The sequence below is a fragment of the Sorex fumeus genome, unplaced genomic scaffold, assembly GCF_029834395.1.
Source record: "Sorex fumeus unplaced genomic scaffold, SorFum_2.1 ptg000122l, whole genome shotgun sequence".
Classification (NCBI taxonomy): domain Eukaryota; kingdom Metazoa; phylum Chordata; class Mammalia; order Eulipotyphla; family Soricidae; genus Sorex; species Sorex fumeus.
In genome coordinates this window covers 29544231-29569664 of record NW_026606179.1, presented here as the reverse complement: position 1 = coordinate 29569664, position 25434 = coordinate 29544231, and the positions used below count along the sequence as shown (strand labels likewise).

The following is a 25434-nucleotide window of genomic DNA, read 5'->3' as shown; positions in this document are numbered from 1 at the left end:
TGTAAATATCCAAGATATATAAAAAACACTAAAAATAAAACCTATAAGAAAACAACAACCAATCTCATCAAAATATGGGGGAGAGGGGAATGTACAGAAACTTTATCAAAGAAGACAGATAGATGCCCAAAAGATATGTGAAAAAATGCTCTGCATCACATATCAGCAGGAAAATGCAAATGAGAAAAACAATGAGAAATCATTTCACTTTAGTGAGATTGGCACTACCAAAAAGAGTGAAATCAGTACTGGTATGTATGTGGGAAAATACGGTGGGAATGTCAACTGGTCCGGCCTATTTGGAAAGCAATATGAATACTACTCAATAAACTAGGAATCAAGTTCCCATATGACCTAGCAATTCTATTTCTTGGTGCTGAAGTAGAGATCAGAGTCAACGATATCCAGGCTGAGGGATGACTCCTGGTGGGGCTCAAAAAACCCTATGAGGCACTGGGGACTGAATCTGGGTCATAAGCATGCAAGATAAGCAAGCTAGCCACTATAATATCTCTCAGTCTCTCAATGATTCTTTTTAATTGTATAATTTACTCATCAACTTTAAACAAACTGAAACTTCCTCAGATTATATTATACGAGATAAATTACACTTTGTAAAGAAACATAATGTGGGGGCTGGAGAGACAGGGGGTAGGGCATTTGCCTTCCATATACCCAACCTGTATTTGACCCATGGCATCCCATATGATCCCTAAAAATGGTAAAGAGTAATTCCTAAGTATAGAGCCAGGAGTAATCCCTGAATGACACCGGGTATAACCAAAAAAAAAAATTTTTTTTTAAATTTTAAAAGACCACAACAATACTGAGTAAATGTGCATGTTGCTGGCAGCAAACTAACATGTTATGGAGTTATTCATTAAAAGAGCTGAGGGTAAGTAAAATTTATTACAAATGAAGATTATAAAATGTTAAAAATGGAAAATATACAAAACTTACATTCTTATACTTTTTTCAGAGAAAACTATCACAATTGCCACCGAAAAGATAAATTTCTCTGAAGCTGTTTGAAACCTAGGATTCCAAAGCCTTCCAGTGATAACAGTCATAGAGTAAACTGGTCAGAGGTACGGTTTGAGAATGTTATGTCATGTAACGGAGGTGTAAGACGATGTAAGATAACTGAGAAGAATCCAAAAGGGAACTCTGAATTAAGATTTATGCATGAAAAACTTGCGGGTCATTTGAGACCCTAAAGGGAAAAAAAAACAAGGCAGAAAGGATACACCCACAGTGAATGACTCTTGTTGGGAGTGGAGGGCCTTGGCAATCCTGTTATCAAAAGGCAAGAGTTAATACATGTCTTTGTTGGAATGAGGATATGTTCTATGGAATCTTGGGAGTTGTACTGTGAAAAACGAAATCCCCAGAGGTACTCGTTCTCTAGAAGTCACAAGTGAGATAACCTCAAATTACCGAATGTCACAGCAACACTGCAAGATTTCTCCACCTGCCTGAGCGACAGCACAGCGGGTAGGGCGTTCGCCTTACAAGCGGCCAACATGGCCGACCCGAGTTCGATTCCTCCGCCCCTCTCGGAGAGCCCGGCAAGCTACCGAGAGTACTCGATATGCCAGACACAGTAACAACAAAGTCTCCAATGGAGACGTTACTGGGCCCGCTCGAGCAAATCGACGATCAACGGGAGGGCCTTTACCTTTACCTGCTCTTCTGTAGCCCCACTCACCTCTGCAATCTCTGTTTAGGCGCCATGGCTTAAATATGTTAATAATAGAGTTACAGATATACAATGTTTTCCAACTCTACACTTATAACTACGATTAGCATCCCTCCTCCACCAATGACTCACATTCTCTTCCTACCCACTTACCCCATCCTACCCCCATGACCAAATACTTTTTTAATTTAATTACATTTTGGGTCATATGTTTATGATTTTGATGTACAAAGTCACCACATGTCTTCACCCCCAAAGTATTCAAGACCCTTGATCAAAGTTATATTAAGTTACTACTTCATTATTCTCCACACCCTCTCCTCATTTGAAATATTTGTTTTGTTTGGGGGGTCACATCTGGAGGTGCTTGGAGCTTACACTCAAGGATCTATATACGCACTCAAGGATCACTTTTGGTGGGCACTGGGGACAGATGAGGTGCTGGAGATGAAGCCTGGGTTGGGCTGTGGGCAAGGCAAGTGCTGAACTATCTCTCAACCCCCGTCATTTGGAAATTCTTAGTTCAGTAATCCAGTGTTGAGGTATGATACCTTCCATTTCCTTATCTTATTATTCTATAAACCACTGCTAAGTGAAATCACCTGCTATTTTTCTTTATCCTTCTGACTTATTCTGCTTACCATGATACCTCTAGTTCTATCCAAGTTGTAGCAAACTGTAAGATTTCAGCTTTTCTTACAGCAGCAGAGTATTCCATTGTGTACAGTACAACTTCTACACCAATTCATCTGTTATTGGAGATTTGGGTTGTTTCCATTGCAGGTTGTATCCTGGCTATTATAATAAACATTATAATAAAAATTCTTTGCAACATTTCTTCTCATTCCTCATCCATAATGGTAATCTAATGAGAAACTCCCTATTTTACAGACAAGGGAGTTGTAAGAGGAGGCAGAAAAGCATGAACTCTAAAGTAATGTATCCTAACTTTATCAGAATAAATGACTTTAGAGTTCAAACCCTGGTTTGCAGTCTTGTGATGAAGGGGAGGTGGGTGGGAATTATTTAATTGCTGAATTTTCATGGTCTTGTAGTGTTCAAGGAAGGTTAACTTAAACCAGCTCCAAGTTATCTCCATTTGCTAAGTCTCCTAATAAATAAAAGCATGATACATATTTTTTATTATTTTTGTTAGATTCTCGTATTCAAATTCATTAGTCTTCTAAACCGGGAGTATAATGCCAGACTGTACTGATCTTAAATCAACGGACTGACAAATAAAAGACAAAAATATCTGAAGTCAATGCACATCATAGTTGTTTAAAAAGCATTTGAATATAAAAGGATCATAAATCAAATTATGCAGAAGGAGCTATAAAGATCATTTAGTCCTAGAAATAAACAAGAAGACTTATTTCTTGAGAAAATAACAGTATACATAACTAAACATATACACAAAACACAAAGTACTTAGATGAAAATAAAAAGAATTTCAGAATCAGGGAGTCCTGGGTATAAATTCCAGTTATTTTATTTATTTTTTTCATTATAGTGTGTTAACATTTCTGAATCTGTTTGTGTATTTTGTTTAATTAATTTCCTTCTCCATTTGCCACCTTCATTGTTGCTGCTGTGACTAGGTTTCATACATGCCTGAAGGTTTCATACATGCTTGGCTGTGATGCTCACATCAGATGCAGTTGTACACATGGTCCTGGTGCTCACTAAGGTTTGCACTATTTATTAACTGTGGTACTATAATTCTTTAGTTAACACACACAAATTGCATTGTGTGTCACTAAAGTACTTACACACGTGATCTTCAGAGGTTGCACTTCTTATGGTAGTATCTGCCCATCTTTTTAGTTGCAATGCTTATCAGGGATTGCATTCTCTATGTGTGTGCATTTGTGTGTGTGTTGTTTATACACCCTGACGATAGATCATCACATTTAGTTCTCAAAGAACCTGCAGAAGTAATCCCTGAGCAGTCAGGAGTAAGCCTTGAGCACTGCCAGATATGGTCCTCAAACCAAAATGAATAAATTAATTAAAAAATGAAAATCTTTTTTGTCTCTCTATAATAAGTACAACAATATGCAATATTTTTCTTTATCTAAATCCCTCATTACTAGGTCAAGGCAAATCACCTGAACCTACTAAGCATTAAGCTAATGTCAACAATGTGCCAAATATTTCTTGAATATTTCCTGTGACCCAGATCCTGATAACAAGAAGATATGGTCTAATACTTATTCTTAACATTAAAAATTTCATGAATTTATTCTTTATTTAAAAATCAGATTTATATAAAAAAAAACTTATATTTCTCCCATTTGAAAATGTCTCAGCATTTAGAGCTGATAGCATAGCGGTAGGGCGTTTGCCTTGCATGCAGCCAACATGGCCGACCCGAGTTCGATTCCTCCGCCCCTCTCGGAGAGCCTGGCAAGCTACCGAGAGTATTCGATATGCCAGACACAGTAACAACAAAGTCTCCAATGGAGACGTTACTGGGTCCGCTCGAGCAAATCGATGATCAACGGGAGAGCCTTTACCTTTACCTTTCAGTCTCACATAAGAAGGAAAAAATAGATGATGTGGGAAGCAGCACAGCTAATACAAAGGGAATATAATAATACAATCAATTTCAGAATGATTTTGAGCTCAGTGAGTAGGGTTTCATGGCAAGTTTCTTTGTAGAAAAATGTGGTTTCTGCCATTGTTAAATTCTAAATCATATGCTGCTGTCCTGATATTTTTATTTTAAGCTTAAACTTAAAGACAGTGGGCAAGTTATTTCTCATGAAACATGAGGAAGCAGATATAAAAACAGAAAGAAAACTATTCTTAGAATAAACTAAACATACTTTATCCCCTTGGGGTGAAAAAAGCTTCAGGTCACATTTGAATTTAAGAAGGAAAATTACATTGGATTTGTGACAGAACATAAATTAGCCTAAAATGCAGAAAAAGCAGTAAAATGAGAAAAATGAAACTGGGGGAAAAAAACTTCAGAATTGGAACACTTTAGAAACTGTTAACTTTTACTCTAAGACTTTGTTTAAACCTTTGCAAAGATAACTATCACTTAAAGAGGCTTCCCTCAATAGAATATTCATTACAAAGCCGTACTTTAGAAGAATTATAACCTACATTTCTCAGTCTGCTTCAGAGAAAGATCCAAGCCAGTGACAATGGAGTACTTTTAATACCCTGTATGGATATGGAGAATCACATTTCTTTTCATTTAGAGACAATTCATATGAAAGACTCATTTCTATAGCCTCAAATGTAGTCAAGAGGTTGAAGTTGAAAGTATTAGAGCAAACAGAGACTGAGTAAATCTGAGTGTAATTCTATGTCCTTGTAATTGATTCAGAACTTCTGAATCTTTAAAGGGAACAATTATAAGGAGTAAAACTAAGTTCAAATTATGTACAGACAGCGAATTCACTTCTAGACCGAAAGAGAGGAGATAGGGAATCACATTTTCACCTGAAATACACTGGTTAAAAATCTAGTGAAGAGTTTAAAATAATATCCTCACTAAAAGTTTTAAATCATACAAAAAAGCATAACTTACAGAGTAGAAATCACCTTTAAATAAATCACTGACATCAACTTGATGCATATTTTTCAGATATTTTTCACAAACACATTACACATATATATTATTATCTCTATTACTGCTATTCTTAAAAAAGTTCTTAAAATGTTGAATGTTCTTAAAAATGTTCTTAAAATGTTAAAATGTTCTTAAAAAACAATACATTTACAACATTTTTTCCACTTTTGAACAGCTGGAAACATCTTGGGTATTTACAAATTACAGTATACAGTATAAGTAAGAATTTAATTTTGTTAAGTACTGCAATGACATACAGCATTTTACTGCAGCAATTTTTTTAAAACCATTCTTCAATGATAGATATATTTGTTGTTCCCAAAATTTCACTATTTCAAATAATGAGGAAATGAAAATTGCTCTCAAAATGTCTTTAAATTTCTACAAAGAGAAATGTTAAATCAAGAGGTATGCAGATACTACTGAACAAGCTGTTTGTTTTTTTATATTGACTTAAAAAAAATAAACATTCTTGGCATTCAGCTGAAGAGAAGGACAACATGGAGGGCGGGATCCACAGATCCCAAAGGAAAAAAAAAAAACAGGTTCGAAAAAGAGCCGAGATCATCGGGAAGCCCCAGATGGGGTAGGTACCGCATCCCGCCTCCCCCAGATGGAACCCCGGTGACCAGAAGCCTCTACAACCACAGCTCGAGTATGCAGGAACTTGGACTTTTCCTCAAATCTGCCGGGACTACAACTCCCAGGTAACCTCAGATTCCGGAAGTCACGCCCACAGCCCGCCCCCCCCAGCGCCATATTTACAGCATTCAGCTGAAGAGAAGGACAACATGGAGGGCGGGATCCACAGATCCCGAAGGAAAAAAAAAAAAACAGGTTCCAAAAAGAGCCGAGATCATCGGGAAGCCCCAGATGGGGTAGGTACCGCATCCCGCCTCCCCCAGATGGGACCCCGGTGACCAGAAGCCTCTACAACCACAGCTCGAGTATGCGGGAACTTGGACTTTTCCTCAAATCTGCCGGGACTACAACTCCCAGGTAACCTCAGATTCCGGAAGTCACGCCCACAGCCCGCCCCCCCAGCGCCATATTTACAGCATTCAGCTGAAGAGAAGGACAACATGGAGGGCGGGATCCACAGATCCCGAAGGAAAAAAAAAAAACAGGTTCCAAAAAGAGCCGAGATCATCGGGAAGCCCCAGATGGGGTAGGTACCGCATCCCGCCTCCCCCAGATGGAACCCCGGTGACCAGAAGCCTCTACAACCACAGCTCGAGTATGCGGGAACTTGGACTTTTCCTCAAAACCGCACGGCCGCTCACGCGGCCGCGTGACATCTCTCTATATACAAAGTGATTCATGGGAAGTAAACCACCCAACGTTTCTCTCTGAAAATCATAGTTAAGTTTGGAGCACGGCCACAGCCCCAGAAACACAAGGACTTAATGCATAACCCAGCAGCTTGGAGCAGAAAAGTGAATGGGCTATGCGTTAATCCAGGCCATCATGACTGTCTGGAGGGGAAAGGGTGTTGCCCCATTCGCCCTCTCCTCTCTGGAAAGAAAGATGGCGGCCACATGGGAGCCTTGTGGACAGCAGATATGAGCCGGGGGTGTGGGGGCGACTAAAACCTCATGGGAACGGGGGCGTTCCGGTCCGTCCTTCACGCCCTACCGAGGTCACCAGTTGCCCCCCGCGAGTGGCTCTCTAGCATGGCCACGGCCCCAGAAGCACAAGGACTTAATGCAGAACCCGGAAGCTTGGAGCAGAAAAGTGAATGGACCATGCGTTAATCCAGGCCATCAAGTCTGCCGGAGGAGAAAGGGTGTTGCCCCATTCGCCCTCTCTTCTCTAGAAAGAAGGATGGCGGCTGCATGGGAGCCTTGTGGACAGCAGGTATGAGCCGGGGGAGTGGGGGCAACTAAAACCTCATGGGAAGGGGGGCGTTCCGGTCCGTCCTTCACGCCCTACCAAGGTCACCAGTTGCCCCCCGCGAGCGGCTCTCCAGCACGGCCACGGCCCCAGAAGCACAAGGACTTAATGCAGAACCCAGCAGCTTGAAGCAGAAAAGTGAAAGGACTATGCGTTAATCCAGGCCATCATGTCTGCCCGGAGGGGAAAGGGTGTTGGTCCCTTCCACCCTCCTCCCTCTGGAAAGAAAGATGGCGGCCACATGGGAGCCTTGTGGACAGCAGGTATGGGCCGGGGGTGTGGGGGCAACTAAAACCTCATGGGAAGGGGGGCGTTCCGGTCCGTCCTTCACGCCCTACCGAGGTCACCAGTTGCCCCCCGCGAGCGGCTCTCCAGCACGGCCACGGCCCCAGAAGCACAAGGATTTAATGCAGAACCCGGAAGCTTGGAGCAGAAAAGTGAACAGACCATGCGTTAATCCAGGCCATCATGTCTGCCCGGAGGGGAAAGGGTGTTGGTCCCTTCCGCCCTCCTCCCTCTGGAAAGAAAGATGGCGGCCACATGGGAGCCTTGTGGACAGCAGGTATGAGCCGGGGGTGTGGGGGCGACTAAAACCTCATGGGAAGGGGGGCGTTCCGGTCCGTCCTTCACGCCCTACCAAGGTCACCAGTTGCCCCCCGCGAGCGGCTCTCCAGCATGGCCACAGCCCCAGAAGCACAAGGACTTAATGCAGAACTCGACAGCTTGGAGCAGAAAAGTGAACAGACTATGCGTTAATCCAGGCCATCATGTCTGTCCGGAGGGGAAAGGGTGTTGCCCGGTCGCCTTCTCCTCTCTGGAAAGAAAGATGGCGGCTGCATGGGAGCCCTGTGGACAGCAGTTATGAGCCGGTGGAGTGGGGGCGACTAAAACCTCATGGGAAGGGGGGCGTTCCGGTCCGTCCTTCATGCCCTACCGAGGCCACCAGTTGCCCCCCACTAGCGGCTCTCCAGCACGGCCACGACTCCAGAGCACAGAAACCAATTTCTTAACTATCTGACTTTCAGTAGAAATACTTCCAGGGTCAATAAGTAAAATAGCAGAAATCCAAAACCAACATATAATTCTTGAACCCAGCTATAGAAAGCAAATCACTTCACAATGCTTTGTCAGCCTGTCTGATTTGGGGGTGGGGGGATAAACTCTAAATAATAGTGGTGAATCTTTTATTGAAACAATGAATCTAATCAAAGCAGATAGAGTGTTAACTAGAATTCATCTGCCCCACAGGGACTGGGAGGGGTGGGGGGTGGGGTTTTATTGGGGTTCTTCATGGTAAAAAATAAGTTTTGGTAAAGGGAAATGTGCTTGATATTTGCATGACTGAGACCTAAACCTGAAAGCTTTGTAACCTTTCCCATGGTGATTCAATAAATAAATAAATTAAAAAAAAAATTAAAACAGCAAAAAAAAAACATTCTTAATTAAAGTGCTTTATACTTACTTGCAAAACAAAAAAAAGGGAGATTAACACAACAATAAATAAGAAATGAAAATATAAAACAATATGTCAGAAAGAAGGTAAAATATAAAAGAAATAAGAAATAGATATAGGTAGCATTTAAAAGGTCATCTTAGATTGTGTTAAAAATAGAATAGAAAAGTACTGAATATAACAATGTATACAAAATTAAAAAAACACTGAAGGTAAAGAGATATAAAACAGTATCATAAGTAAAAAGTAACAGTAATAATAAAAAGTAATTCAGTTGCTACTTTTTATGCTCTATAATGGTATCATGGATATATATTTGTTATTGTCTTTTGAGGGGGGCAAGGTCACATCAGGCAGTTGTTAGGCATCACTCCCGTCTGTACTTAGGGTTTGCTCTCAGCATCACCTTGGTTGGAACCATGTGGAGCCAGGGATCTAACCCTTTTACCTAGAACAGAATTACTTCACTATACTTAACATGAAGATTAAGTAAACAGTATTCTCTCAGGTCACTGATATTTGTTTCCTCAATCCAGAGCTGTCACTTCTGTGAATTAGGGGAGAAGATACACTTTTCTAACACCAAGCATGCAGTTATTCGCCCAGGATATATATTTTTAGAGTCCTGCCTTCTGGAAATACAGTTAAGTGTGTGCCCATTAAGTGACCTGATAGATTGGCTTTAAACCTAGAGAAACTGCCTGCAGATAGGGGACAAATGAAAGAAGCTAACTATATGGTGATAGTATTGAAACAGAGTAACATCTGTCTGTACTTTGTATGTATGACATTTAAAAAATGTTTTTAAGAATTTAAGTTGCGCGGGGCTGGAGCAATAGCACAGCGGGTAGGGTGTTTGCCTTGCACTATGGCCGACTCAGGTTCGATTCACAGCATCCTCCCCGGTCCCTCGAGCACCGCCAGGGGTAATTCCTGAGTGCAGAGCCAGGAGTAACCCTTGAGCATCGCCAGATGTGAACCCCCCAAAGGAAAAGAAAAAGAATTTAAGTTGAGGGCCTGAGAGATAGTAGATAAGGTACCTGCTTGTGTGCAACTGACCCTGTTTCCCTCCCTGGCACTGTCAGGTCCAGAGCCCCCATGCAGAGTGATTCCTGAGCCCAGAGCCATGAGTAAGCCCAGAGCACCACTGTCTGTTATGCAAAAACCAAAACACAAAATAGGATTTAAACGGAAAAGCAAAATGTGACATAAGGAAGACATCGTGATTAAAAACCCCAATATGCACCCAAATTAGGCTTTCAATAATTGATAAAAATACAAGGAGAAATGTACAAATGTATAATAACAATGAGAAATATATAAGAATTTTATAAGCAATCAAGGAACAGAAAGAGCAAAAATAATAAAGATAATGGCCTAATTATACAATCAGTAAGCTATACACTCACACCCAGGTGCATTCATCTGAATTTATTTGTGCCGATCAGAGACTATGTTCTTTTAAAAACTTGATAACACCCACACACTAACCTAATAGTGTAACATATTAGGTTACACTATTGAGTATTGACAATTAGACCATATTTACATGGTACTTATACTATAGAAATATATTTTATAAAAGAAATATCTATAGTCCATTTCATTGCGATAGACTTTGAAAAAACATATTTCATCTCATATAAAACAATGTGGTATAACTAAAAGTGAGGGCAGAGAGCCTGGGCCATTTATCCCCTGCCACAGAGATGACTGTGGCAGCTGTTTAAATCCCAGGAGTTTGATTGTTACCTAAAACAGAATTACTTCACTATATTTAACATGAAGATTAAGTAAACAGTATTCTCTCAGGTCACTGATATATTTATTTCCTCAATCCACAGCTGTCACCTCTGTGAATTAAGGGAGAAGATACACTTTTCTAAAATTCAGCTAGCAGAAAAACCAAGTCTGTTAGAGGACAATTTGTATAATTCTTTTCCTGAAAATGCAAAATAATCAACTCACCCAATTCGTATTTTCAGCATGCCACTAAACAGCTCAGGGTTATTAGAGATGATCCAGCCAATATGGATGACCAGTTCTTGTTGAATGACTGCCTCCCTCTCATCGTGAGTGTTACACTTGTAATAGATGATGTTCTTAATCACTCTTGGTGACAAAGGATTTGAGATGACTTCTTCTTCATGCCCAAAGGCACCCAAAGTGACCTATAAGTGGCAGAATTTTATTGTAAAGGCCACTAAACGATAAAAGTTTAAAGATTCAAGGCTTAGGATGACTGGCAGGCTGAAATTACTCTATGTGAACTAGGGAATTAAATAGAATAAATGTTCCTACTATTTATTAAAATGACTTTCAAAGCATGATTCCCACTGGACTTCATGATGGTTTACAGTCTGGTCTAAATTATAAGGGCAGGTAAGAGTCCTGAGATGGGAGTAGAGGTGATTGAATAAAATCAAGAAAAGAATATAAATAAAATTACACTGGGGAAGGTACTAAGGAACTCCCCAGAGAAACCATAACACATTGAATAGTTTTACTTTCCTGGCCAGGCTACACAACTTAGTAAGTAAAAGATTTTTTTTTTTTTTGCTTCTATATAGTTTCTTTATGTGAAACTTTATGCTAACACACTGCCATATTTCCAAAAGCCGGTATGATGTGATATAGTTGTAGTGAGTCCTTACTCTTATGACATTGTGTTAGACACTTGGTTTTTAAATACCTGTTAATATATCTTTCACCTGTGGAAGTAAATAAACAATACTTCCCACAAACCTAGGATGAAGAAAGTACAGAAGGAAGTGTCAATGAAAACTCATAATAGAAACTACTAGAGCTGGCAAGAGAAAATTTTGGTCTCTCCCTTTGCTTCCATGTTGATATTTTGCCTCCCAGAAGAGTTCAATATGTATCCTTTATCCTTATAACCACTTTGTTTCTCTTTCACATACAGCACACAATTCTAAGATGCCAAAAATAAAAGAGAATTTATCAAAAGGAAACTGTGATTTCAGAGATGAGGGGAGGTAGCAGAACCTGGGGTCCTTTCACCCGAGCTTTGTAAGGGTGAAAATGAGTAGCTGCTGTACATATATATATATTATCACAAGTGATACCAACCAGTTAGTGAAAGTGCTATTATTTTATAAAATGTCAGCTTGTAAAAAAGAAAACAAACATAGGACACATTATTACCTCTGGAAGCAATGATGACTAAACCACTATTTCATTCCTGAGAGCTTTTGGTGATCTTAAGTGCTAGCTATGTAGAAATAATCTTATTTCAATTCTTGGGTTCTTGTTTCATAAGTGAATGAATGCAAACTTAGAATATCCATTTTTATTTCTTTTTGTAAAGTGGGGAGATACATCCACTGAATAGACTTTTAAGCACCTGAAGGAGAGTGCATTAGTCTTCCAGGCCTCTCAATTCTGTTCGGGACTCCTTCCCAGGCAATGTGGATCTCAGAGGCAGCAGTTCTGCCACAGACCTCTGGACAGGCTCACAGGTTTCCAGGGCATAGGAGCAGCCTTCATATGTCAGTCTATAAGCCTCTTTAGATAAATATTAAAAATATGCCCATCCTAACCCCAGCTCCCTTTCCAAATGTTAAGTGTCAGTTACCTAAAAATATCCAAAACCAATTCATGTGTAGTAGCATTATATTTTCAGATACACTGCAGGGACCTAAAGTTAAAGGAAAATATCTTTCTAAAGCCCATTTATTTTCTTTTAGAGGGGGCCCAGTAGAGGATAACATGCCCAGTCCACAACAATATGAGATTCTGGGTCTGAGAAGAAGATGGATAAATTGTATCCTGCATCTTGATTTATCTAAGCCTACAGCAGGGGAAAGAAAAATTTCCCATTAACAATTTGTAGAAAACACTGAAAATAACTTATGGGAAAGTCAGTTGGCTTTTTCTCATGAGATTTTTTTTATTAGTACAATCATTTTCCATTGTTATTAATGATTACATTACAGAATAAATAATTTTTCCTAACATTTTAAGAGCTAGATGTAAGTATGAAATAATCTCAATTTAAATGAATTAATAGCTTTGAAATATGAGCAATGTGTTGATTCTATTAAAGAAGGTTAAAATATTTCATACTATTAAAGCTTATTATATCCCTAGGTTAGTTGTCAGGAAAACATAAAGCACACACATTCCCAAAGAAGAGATTAAAAAGCAAACAAATCTTTATTCCGATCAAATTATAAATCATGCAGGCAACTAAAGCTTTATAGAAAACAACCAACAATCAAGCAGCTACATCCTACTTTGCATGCCCAAGTGCACAGGCTCAATTCAATGTGCATTTACCAATGCTGGGCCCACTGGTTCAGGTGCTAGACAAGATGTGCCTCTGATCCTGGGTTCACAGACAATCCCAGGGTAAGAGATAATTTCAAGTGAATTAGGATTCAGGATAGTGTGAGAAGCATCCTGAGATCCCTCATTTTACAAAAAAAGGACTGCTGCTAACTGGAGATGATTCTGTGAGCAGGAGGTAAAAAGAGTTGACCCTGTTAGGAAGGGAAGAGTCAAAGGAAGAGGTGACTCTGAGGGTTAAACATCGAGGGGAGCCAATGAATTTCTAAGGAGAAAAAGAATCTCATGTGGAGTAGAAGAAAAATGTGCCCCTAACGATTCACCTGCATTGCTCTCTTCTGAACCTGTCTGGAATAGGTATTAGTCCAATTTCTGTGTCAGTACCTTCACTGGTTTCAAGTTACGGAGATTTTCCATGGAGTTGAAAATCACAGGTCTAAGATGTGGCAGGGGAAGTGGTGCTCTATTTAGTTACTGTCCATCTTTGTGACTAGGTTTTTCTTGGCAAAGGAGTCCTTTGCAGAAATGTCTGAGCCGTTGTAAGTATACTTGTTCAGAGGTATGTGAAACCAAGATTTGCCAGATTTAAAAATAAGAATTCTACCCAGAAAGTTTTGTAACCATGACCAAAAGAGAATCTGAAAATCAGATACTTACCTGTTTGCCCTGCACTAATACATTAGTAATGGATGGGGCCAGGCTGTCCACTACTTTACTTAAAAGACTTGCTGCATGACGCACAACCGACCTGGGGGCAAAGAAGAGAGCAGGCCAGAGGTTGACATATCTAAAAGATGCTGAATGGGACCACTAACTGGGGAGTTGAAAAATTATGCACAATTAGGTCCTCACTTGGCAAAAACACTGGTCTTGGGTCTAACAGTGAAAATTTCCCAAACTGTAGAGTCATCCAGAATAAATTAGGAGTCTCTTATCTTCACCTCTGCCAGCAGGCTGTGCCAAGCTTTAGTTTGTGACTTTTATCAGTTTAAAAAGGATAAAACAGAGTCTAACAATACTTTTCATCGGGATTGGGGTAGAAATAAATGGTATATTTTGATTTTGCATCAAAATTTTCATTATATGGTATAGCACTGGTATATATTATCTGTTTCTATAATTACTTTACATTTTTGTGGGTTTTGTTTTAGTGCCTAGATGACCAAATTTCTGGATTAAGAAATTTATTTTTTGATATTTGGAAGTGGTATGATGAAATAAAAGTATATATCTTTTAAATTTTGATAAAGCCAGAACGTTGGAGGGAAGAAGTCATACTACTATATTGTACATTTCTGAAAAAAAAAATCTTAGACTATAGTAAGATCAGTTATTTTGTTTAAGCAAAGCACATGCAATATAGTTTTTTTTTCTATTTAAAAGTAAGAATTTACATGGAACTTTTAGATGGAGGGAAAATCTAAATTAAAATTTTTTTCCTGGTATTTTAGGATATCCATGGAATCTGGCCTAAAAAAGGCATTTATATTATTTAATCTTCACACAGATGAATTATCAAAAATAAATAGCTGATAGTTAGTGAAACAAACACTTCCTTTTTTTAGAGAAGCTTTCACCCACACATTATAAGACCAAAAAATATGTTTAACCTTTGAGAATGCAAATAAGACCACACATTTCAAGCAACCTAAGTTTCCACATTCTGTGCAGGTTACCTGTTTCCCGTGTACCAGTAAAGTAGTAATGTGTGGGGCTATAGAGGAAGAAAATTTCTGGGTAAAAGCAGCCCCGTAGCGCACAGTCAACCTGGTATGTCAGTGGAAAGCAGTAAAAGGGAAAACAGATAAATAAAACTTCCAAGGGTTTGTTATTTTAAATAGCACTCTAAGTGTTGGCTAATAAATAGTTTATTTTAAATGTAAGTACAAGATATAAGGCAAAACCACATTGGTTTAGCTAAAATTAGTATCATAGACTACATTTTTAACTTACAGGCTAAAAAGCAGCATCTATTGGCTACATACCTTACTATGCTAAAAATTTATAGGAAAAAAGTGATATTTAACCACAGAATTTTTACACTATTTCTTCTAAAAAGAATAAAATATTTACTATAAATCATAGGGTTGAAATAATGCTAAATGTCTTACCCCCTATTTTAGTGATTAGAAGCAAGCTCATTGAGATTTAAGGGAGTTTCTTATAACATTGCTTGAGACCTTTTCTCAGCATCAGCTAATAATGTATAATTAAAAACATATAATCTTACTTTCAAAATGTTATATTCTACTAATAAAACTGTTAGAAGAGCTTAAAAATGCAAAAGGCCATGCATTTAGGCATACATCCTCCATTGAGAATTTTAATAATTTTACCTCAACTTACCTAATTTTTTTTCAATTACTGGGAAGAAACTACTTCTTTAAAACATATCATGAAGCAACTACCGTCACTAGTATTCACTCAATTTAAATGAACTTAAATGGCAAGAGAACTATCTTTTAAGAGTATTATGTTTGCTTATGTATAAGTGAACCATAGCTCTCTTTCCATGGTCTTCCATAATAGACAGATTTCCTGAATACAATGTAGAATCAAAAGTGCCTTGCTGAAGCAAATGAGGTGGAAGGTAGAAAACAATCATTAGTACATCATTCTAGTGTATAGACTTCAAGCTCTATTACTATATTGGTATTTATTCCCAGGTACTTTTCAAACATTGTGGAATAGAATTTTGTCATGATACAACAGAATTTCCGTAGATCCTCAGAAAGTAGATAATAAAGATGCACTAACCTTGAAGTTTAAAAGTTAAAATTAAGATAAATGGCCATATTTAAAATTGGTCCATTACTTTTTGACTGTTGAATTTAATAACACAAAAATAAAAGAAAACAATAAGAATAAAGATGCCAATACGCACCAGAGTTTTTTGCTGCCAGCTCTTCTATATACTCTCTCCATATGGTCAGAAACAGTACCTAGACATTAGATAAGAGTCTTTGTTAAGTAAATCTTTTAATTCAATACTGGTTATTCTTTGGGGAACAGAGTGATAGCATAGAGGTCGTGACACTTTCCTTGTATACGGCAAAACCAAGTTCAATCCCTGGCACTCCATATGGTCCTCTAAGGCTGTCTAGAAGTAATTCCCTGAGCACAGAAAGGAATAAGCTCTCAGCATCACTTAGTGTGTCCCAAACCACCTCCAGATAACTTATTCTTAAATAATAAGTGAAGTTCATGCCTTGCAAGTATAAGGTCCTAGGTTTAATTTCCAGAAAAAAATAGTAGGAAAAAAATTAAATACCTGGAGACTAAACAACACACTAATAAATAAAAATTGGATCAAAAAAGAAGTCAAAGAAGAAATCAAAAGATTTCTTGAAATAAAGAAGAACAAAGACACTACCTACCAGAACCTACAGGACACAGCAAAAAACAATATTAAGAGAAAGTTTACAGTTTAAAAAAATAAACAAAAAAAAACAGCTCTTGAGCACAACAGGAAGAAAGGGCTCAAATCAATAATCTAATCTGATAGCTAAAGGATCTAGAAAAAGAACAATAAATTAATCCCCAAGCAAGTAATATCAGGAGATAATAAAATTCTAATGGAAATCAATAACTGTAGCACTGTAGCACTGTCCTCTTGTTGTTCATCGATTTGCTCAAGCGGGCACCAGTAACATCTCCATTGTGAGACTGTTACTGTTTTTGGCATATCGAACATGCCATGAGGAGCTTGTCAGGCTCTGCCGTGCGGGCAGGATACTCTTGGTAGCTTGACGGGCTCTCTGAGAGGGGCAGAGGAATCAAACCCAGGTCAGCTGTGTGCAAGGAAAATGCCCTACCTGCTGTGCTAGAAAATAAATAAATAATATAAAGGGCCAATGAAACCAGAGTTGGTTATTTGAAAGAGTAAATAAGATCAACAAACTCTGAGTTAAACTCATCAAACTTGTGAACCTAAAAGAAATGGACAAATTATTAGAATCATATGAACTTTAAAGATTGAACCAAGAAGAAATTTTCAGAAAACCTTAATACATAAATATTGAGTAAAGAAAATGAAATGGTAATTGAAATTATCCTCAAGATACTCCGAAGGGGGTCCGGTGAGCCCAGCACCTTCTCAAACAAAGCCCTGGCAGCCAAAAACCTCCTCATTTTATAATCGCTGCCATGTTCCTGGCCAGACTCCATGGCTTGGACAAGCCTCGTTCAGAAATTAAGGTTGAAAAACTCAGGTATACAGGTTTTGTGACTAATTTCTGGGCTTTCAAGAAGTCAAAAGTGGGTTACCTACCCCCAACTTGCTGTACTTTTGGAACCCCGAGGAGACATGTACATGCCCAAAAGCCGCCACTCACTTAAAAATGTAACTCCTGCATCACCCCATTAAAATTTCTGGACTTCTTGAAGCAACATCTCAAACTCTACAATATTGATAAACCAGGAATAGTACACCAGATTGGATGGGATGTAATGTCGAAGGTAACCAGTCTCAATTAACAACATATAAACACGCTTAACCTGTAACAACATCTCTTTTTTTGTTTGTTTTTTGGGTCACACCCGGCAATGCACAGGGGTTACTCCTGTCTTTGCACCCACGAATTACTCCTGGTGGTGCTCAGGGGACCATATGGGATTCTGGGAATCGAACCCGGGTCAGCCACGTGCAAGGCAAATCTCTACACATTGTACTATTGCTCCAGTCCCAACAACATGTTAATATTCTCTCATACAAGGGCTTAATGACTTTATGGTGAGATACAGCAATCTTTATTAACTTTCTTCTAAAGAAACACTTTTTGATCATTCTTTTAGCAAATTATATATAACAAGCAATATAAAATAAGTTATTGAGGGCCTGCTATGGGGGTAGGCCTAAGGGATGGTTGAGAAAATTGGAAATAATGGTGGTGGGAAGGTGCAGTGGAGGTCGGATTGGTGTTGGAATATTCAATATAATGGTGGTGGAATTTGTGTTGGAATATTCAATGTCTGTAATTAAATTGATGACTTAATAAAGTTATATTGAAAAAATTTCCCCCAAAGCAAAGGCCCAGGTCAAGATGAATTTACTGGTGAATTCTACCAAAACTCAAAGATGACTTAGTGCCCATATGTCTCAAGCTTTCTCAAAATATTTAGGAAAGAGATATCTTCTCCAATAACTTCTATGAAACCAGAATAACACTGATACCAAAAATAGGCACTCCTAAAAAAGAAAATGATAGATCATTATTCCTGATGATTATTGATGCAAAATCCTCAACAAAATCCTCAATAAAATCCTAGCAAAATGAATTCACTTATATCAAAAGTTCTATACACAAATATCAACTTGGGCTCATCCCAGGGAGGCAAGGATGGTTCAATATACTCAAATCAATTTAAAAAATACACCATGTGAGCAAAAAGAAAAGCAAAAATCATCGTCAGATGAGTTGACACAGAGTAGGCTATTTTATAGATCCAACATTCACTCATAAAAAAAAACCTCCAAAAAGGAGACAGAAGAAATATATCTCAAGATAGTAATGGCCATCCACAAAAAAAAAAAAATCACAGCCAGTGTCATATTCAATGGTGAAAAATAAAAACCTTTCCCCTGAAATCAGCACAAGGCAAGGATGTCCATTGTCACCATTCTTATACAACTTAGTGTTAGAAGTCCTCACAACAGTAACCAGACACAAAAAAATATCAAAGTGATAAAGCTGTAAAATAAAGAATCAAACCATCTCTAATTTAGGACAACATGATACTATATATTGAAAATGATATAGACTGCACCAAAAACAACAGCCTTTTAGTAATAATAAACCAGAGCAATAAGGTATCAAGTTACAAAATTACTACACAAAAATATTTTTCACTACTGTATATAAACAATAAACTAGAATAAAAAGATATTACACCCCTTACAAAATAGTACCCCAAAACATCAAATACTGAAGCATCAAGTTAAAAAGGGAAGTGAAGTTTTACGACAGGGAAAAATGTAAATCATTACTAAAAGAAAGAGAAGAGGAAATTAGAAATGAAAACACATACCCTGATCATGAATTAAACAAACCAACACTGTCAAAATGCTCCACTAACCCAAAGTGTTATACAGATTCAAGCAAAACCCATTAAAAATCTAATGTTTTTCCAAGACTTGTAACAAAAACTACTCAAAGTTATAGAACTAGAAGATTAGCCAAATGCAAAAACAATTCAAAGGCACACTCACAATGATGTTTTTCAAAGAATTGTAACAAACTCTACTAAAAGATATATGGAAATGTAAGACTTGCACAAAAAACCAAAGCAATTCTAAGGGACACAGACACAGAAAGATGGGAGGCACTGCATTTGCCAATATGACTTATGCTACAAAGCTATAATAATCAAAACTGTTTGATACTGGAATAAAGATAGACCTATAGGCCAGTGGAATAGAATTTAGAGTTCTGAGTTAATTCCCCAATTTATGGACAGTTAATCTATAACGAAGTGCTAAGCATACGAGGTGGAACATAGAACAACTCTTTAACAAATGGTGTTGGGGAAACTTGGGATCCACATGTTTTAAAAAATAAGATTAGAACTGAGTAACTCATACTATTTACAAAAATAAACGCAAACTGGATTAAAAACTCTCAAGATTTTACCAGAATCTATAAAGTACATAGAAAAAACACTGGCAGAACTCTCTAGGAAATTGACCTCAGAAGTGTCTTCAATTTGAAGACACTGAAAGCAAAGACATTGAAGACACAGAGGCAAAGACAACAAAAACAAAAATAAATAAGACTACATCAAATTCAAATACTCTGCACAGCAGAAGAAACTCAAGCTATGACAAAAAAAAAACCATTCTATTGAATGTGATAAAATATCTGCATACAATATGTCAGATGAATGGTTAATACCCCAAATTTTTAAAATATTCATGAAGCTAAGCAACAAAAAAATTCAATGACTCCCATAAAAAAATGTAGAGAGACAATGAACAGATATTTCCCCAGAGAAGACATGCAGATGGCCAATAGGAATATGAAAAAGTGTTCATTGTCACTAATAACTAGGAAGTGTAAATCAACACTGATCTCATCTCATTCCAGTGAGAATGATACATTAAAAAAAAAGTCTGGAAACAGCCAGAGTAACTGAGTGACTTTGAAAAAAGAAATCTCATCCACTGTTGGTGGGACTGTTGTTTGGTTCAATATGGAGATCTCTCAAAAAATAGGAATAGAATTCCCATATGACCTAGCAATACCACTTATTACATCTACCTCCAAAAATATAGAAACATTAATTGAAAAGGATATATACACAACTATGTTCATTCGTCACAGAATTTAGTACAATAGCCAAGATATGAATATAATCCAAATGCCACCTATGGATGAATGGGTCAAGAAGTTGTGATATATATATACATACCACAATACCGTGCAGCTCTAAGAATAGACAAAACAATTAATTTTTTATCACATGGATGGAACTAGAGGACATGTATGGGTAAAGTTACTCAGAGGAATTGAATAGGTACAGAATGATCTCTCTCATAAATTGGATTTAAATATATCAACAAATGGCCAAAGACAATACAGTGGTTGAACTAAAGCAAAATCTGTTTTGGGGGGGTTCTTGAAATAGAGGCATTGGGGACTTTGAGGGAGGAAGGTGGGTACACTGGTGATAAGTGTGGTGTTTGGATTATATATATGCAACAGTATTGCAAATCACAGTACTTTAATCAAGGAAAAAATTTAAAAATTAGTCTTGTAGGGGGACCTACCTGGTGGTGCTTGGGACTTATCCTGGCTCTGTGTTCAAGGATCACTATGGCAGAAAATGGGGGACAATGCAGGATGCCAGAATTTGAACTTGGGTCAGACGCATGCATGTACCCTACCAGCTGTACTATCACTCAGGCCCCAATGAGTCTTGAATACGCATTTTGTTCCATTAAAATTGATGTACCCATATATTAATTTTATGCACTATCTAGCATATTTAAATAAGTAGCCCCAAGTAGTATAAATATTCCCAGTCATTGAGAAAATGATACTAAAATTTTTTGAGTTATTAAAATTCCAATCTTAATTGAAATGCAACTTAACATTTTAAACAAAAACAAGTCATTCTAATTAATTAGAAAATTTTAAAATATACAGAAAATTGAACAAATTCAGATTCTGAATATATGATCCTTATTTTGTTTAACAAAACTTTTCTGATATTCTATTATGAGCCTGATAATTTCAACAGATATTGATATTCAAAATATATCCCTGGGTTTCATTTTTCACTTTCATTCATTCAGTTTATCTACAGTCTGCACTCATGACTGGTTTGTCAATTTTTTAGATTCAAGAGATGCTTATGATATTCAGTATATGCATTTAAACCATAGTCTCTCAAGTAAGAATGTGCATCATTCCTCAATTTATACAATTTAAAAATAATTTACCATTTTCTTTAAAAATTATAACAATTTAAAGCATTATTAGAATAATCATTTAGAATCTGTTGCTGTTATTGTTTATTATTATTTTTATTTATTTATTTATTTATTTGCTTTTTGGGTCAAACTGGCGGTGCTCAGGGGTTACTCCTTTTCACTCAAGAATTACTACGGGCGTTGCTCAGGGGACCATATGGGATGCTGGGGATCAAACCCAGGTCTGCCGGATGCAAGGTAAATGCCCTACACACTGTACTATAGCTCCAGCCCCTATTATTATATTTTCATTAAGACACTGTGAATTACAAAGTTATTCATTACAGTTTTTTAACACGGATACCTTCACCACTGTCTGCTACTCTCCATCAATGTTCCCACCTTTCTTTCCTTCTTACCCACCCACCAGCCTCAAAGAGAGGCACATTTTTTACAATGTTTGAACTGAGATTTACAATATTGTTGTCAGCAGGGTTTCATGCATAGTACTTTACTACCTTCCACACCCCTCTCACTTCCCTCCACCATTGCTATAGTGTTCCACTCTCTGTCCTATCCTCCGTGACTCATGTGGCACGCTTCCTAATGAATGAAGATGAGTTCCTATGTTCTTTGTTTCTGTTTCCTTTTTTAATTTTTTTATTTTATAAAGCAGTTCACAATATATGATCATATTTCACCAATTCCACCACCATTACACCTTCCCACCACCATATTTTGGGTGTGTCCATCCTAAACCCCAATCCCTATCCCAAAACAAAACCGAAATAATATAATACTTCCCTCTAAGATTGTTTGCCTCCTACTTTAAATCCCAGCAAATGTGGTGTGGTACTCTTGGAGTATGGGTAGGAAGTGTCCTATGAAGTGTCGAAGGGCATTTGTAATTTCCCTATTATGCTTCTTTGCCTCCCATATCTGAGAGAGATTATTCTGAATTTTAGGTTTCTAAATGAAATGTTTATTTTGTTAAAAAACCCACTATTTGAAAGAACAAGATTCAATGAATATCATTAATATAACTGAGAATGTACTTAGTTGAGAAACTAATTGGAAACATTAAGTATACTCTTTGAAATTTTCTCAAAGTTCTGTCTTTAACCAATTAGTTAAGAAAATTAAGACCATCCAATTTACAATACCCAAGGAGGTTATGTCTTTGTTATAAAAGCACAAACACATGTAAACCCATAGACAGACCCATATAGACATAGGACTTCTAGAAGAGCTACAAAATTTAAATAACTAGGGATTAACAAGTAAAATAAATTCTGTATTATTCCATATTATTCCATATAGCATTTATGATAGAGAATTCAAAGATTCCTTAGAGCAATAATTCATGTACAACTGTGAACTGCAGGGACAGCTGGGATTTATCATTAATAAGTGAACATAGTATAATTAGAAATGATTTATTTCTCATTAACAATCTTTATAGCACTATTCTACTAAATGCCGTTGGATGCCATGATCTATTCCAAATGGCTTTGTTGATGATGGAGGAGCTACTTTTTATAAATTTAATAATCCAATATTGTTCTTGAAAGCTTTCAGAAAATAAAATGAAATAATAAATGATCAATAAACAACTTTGGAGCCATCAGAAGTTAACGAGCAAAGTGGGAATCAAATAAAACAATATTCAGATAATAAAAGAAACAAAAATCACTACATGAAAGAAAGTTTATAGAGTTCATATATTACATAGTTTATCACCTTGTAGGTGTTAAATATATGTTAAAATATGATAAAAATAAATGGAGATTTTTCACAAATGTTTTAGAAGGAGTTTTTGATGTGGTTGAGTGATGCCTCATATGTCTCTGGTATGGGCCTGAGTTTAATATACAGCAAAGCCAAACAAAAGAGAAAGAAAAGAAAGTAGAAAAGAAAAAGGATTAATGGAGAGAACTTACTGGTAACATTTTGGTGAATAGTCACCATGCATATTTGATATTATTCAAAAGTAAAATCTTGAGGTCTGTACCCACTCGGCGCCCCCTCCCCATTCAAACTCGGAACCCCAAAAGTCAGCAGCTGCTAAGACCCCAGCCTGGGGCACCAGCCTCCACTTCCGCAGGGAGCGCCAGCCCAACTAGTCGCTGCCCCAACAGGTCTATGGACTAGAATCTGGACTGGCTGGGGTCGTGGCAAACACTGTCGGCAGCTTGACCTCCTCAAAAGTGGGCGTGGCCTTTTCCGAGCCAGGCAGGCAGCCGCTCATGTGGCCGCAGTTACATTTCCCACTCCCACCACTCTTGACTTTCATCCCAGCCTTTATCACCTAATTCTGTGGAAAAATTCCTGGCCATTTCAACTACAATATAACAATAATCCACTGCCCTACTAACAAAGACCAGTACGCAAGAAGCTGTACAAGCCCAATATTAAAGAGCACCTCCTCTAAAGCTTTACTAGATGCCCGTCATAAGCCAAAGAATAATGCCTAAGAGGAAGGTGAGACTCTAGAAAGGGAGAAGGGTGACCACTATCAACCGACTTTATCCAGAATCCTTTCCCACGATAAGAGGGAACAGTGCTAGTGAATTCCAGGGTTTTACCACTAGACAACCAAAACAACATGAAGAAACAGCACAAATCTCCATTACAATGGGGATGACAAATAAAAGAGTCCTGAATCCTCAACAGGAGTTATCCACAAATATGCTCTCTCCAAAAGAGTTCCGAGACAAAGTGCAGAGGGAGGTCAAGGAACTACTCAAAGAATCAATGGAGGAGATATCCAGAAAACTAAAGGAAGAAATGAAAGAAACAATAGAATGGATAGTCAAGAAAATACAGGATGAAAAGAGAGCAGAAATAAAAAAGCTACAAAAAAAGTGTCACAAATAAAGGATTCGGTAGATGAAATTAAAAACTCAGTAGGTGTCCTCAGGAGTAGGATGAATACAGCTGAAGACAGGCTCAGTGAGCTTGAAGGCGAGCAACAGAAATCGCATAGGGAACAAAAAATAATGGAAAAAGACCTCAAAATAGCTCTAAGGAGAATCAGAGACTAGGGGATGACGCCAGGAGAAACAACATTAGAATCATCAGAATGCCAGAAGGACAGGGAGGCAACACCAATGAAAAAGCCACAGTCAAAGAAACCATTACTGAAAAGTTTCCAGATTAAAGAATGCAGACATACAGTTCCATGGAGCCAGAAGGGTGCCAGCTAGAAGAGACCCGAATAAAAACACTCAAAGGCATATAATAGTCATAACGATGGATGCTGTGGACAGAGACACAATACTGCAAGCAGCAATGTCAAAGAAGGAAATCACATACAAAGGAGCACCCCTTAGATTTACAGCAGACCTATCAGAGAAAATCCTCCAAGCTCAAAGACAGTGGTGGGATATAGTGAAAAAACTCAATGAATCTAATGCCTCACCAAGAATACTTTATCCAGCTAAACTCTCACTCAAACTCGATAGAACTATACACCATTTTGTAGATAAACAACAGCTCAGGAACTTCATAGACTCAAAACCAAACCTAAAAGAAGGGCTAAAGGGGCTACTATAACACAAGAAAAACCCTACAAGCACAACAGATCCTTACAGAAAGATGACACAAAACCCCATAACAATAATCTCTCTCAACGTCAATGGTCTAACTTCACCAATTAAGAGACACAGAGTGGCAAAATGGATTCAGAGACAGAATCCAACAATCCATTCTGCTGCCTACAAGAAACTCATCTGAACAGTCAGAGCAAACACAGACTCAAAGTTAAAGGACGGAAAATAATCTGGCAAGCAAACAGCTCCCTCAAAAAAGCTGGGGTGGCCATACTAGTATCCGACAACATAAATTTCAGGTTGAAAAAGATTAGAAGGGACAGCGAAGGTCATTTTCTATTCATCAAGGGATACACACAACAGGAAGAAATCACACTCTTAAGTGTATACGCATCTAATGAGGGAACAGCTAAAAACTTAAAACAACTGCTAACAGATTTTAAGGAGGACACTGCTGGTAACACAATAGTAGCCAGAGACTTCAACAAGCCTTATCACCTCTGGATAGATCAACAAGAACAAAACTCAGCA

General features: G+C 37.8%; 1 protein-coding gene across 2 annotated transcripts in view; it reads right to left on the bottom strand.

The window, feature by feature from the left end:
• Positions 1-25434, bottom strand: part of PHKB (phosphorylase kinase regulatory subunit beta) — a 278679-nt gene that overhangs the window by 22490 nt on the left and 230755 nt on the right. For both annotated transcript variants that reach the window (XM_056136671.1, XM_056136672.1), the window contains 3 exons: positions 15827-15884; positions 13600-13690; positions 10603-10805 (listed from right to left, as the gene is read on the bottom strand). In XM_056136671.1, coding sequence (XP_055992646.1) covers positions 10603-10805; positions 13600-13690; positions 15827-15884 — 352 coding nt within the window. The remainder of the gene's footprint in view (positions 1-10602; positions 10806-13599; positions 13691-15826; positions 15885-25434) is intronic.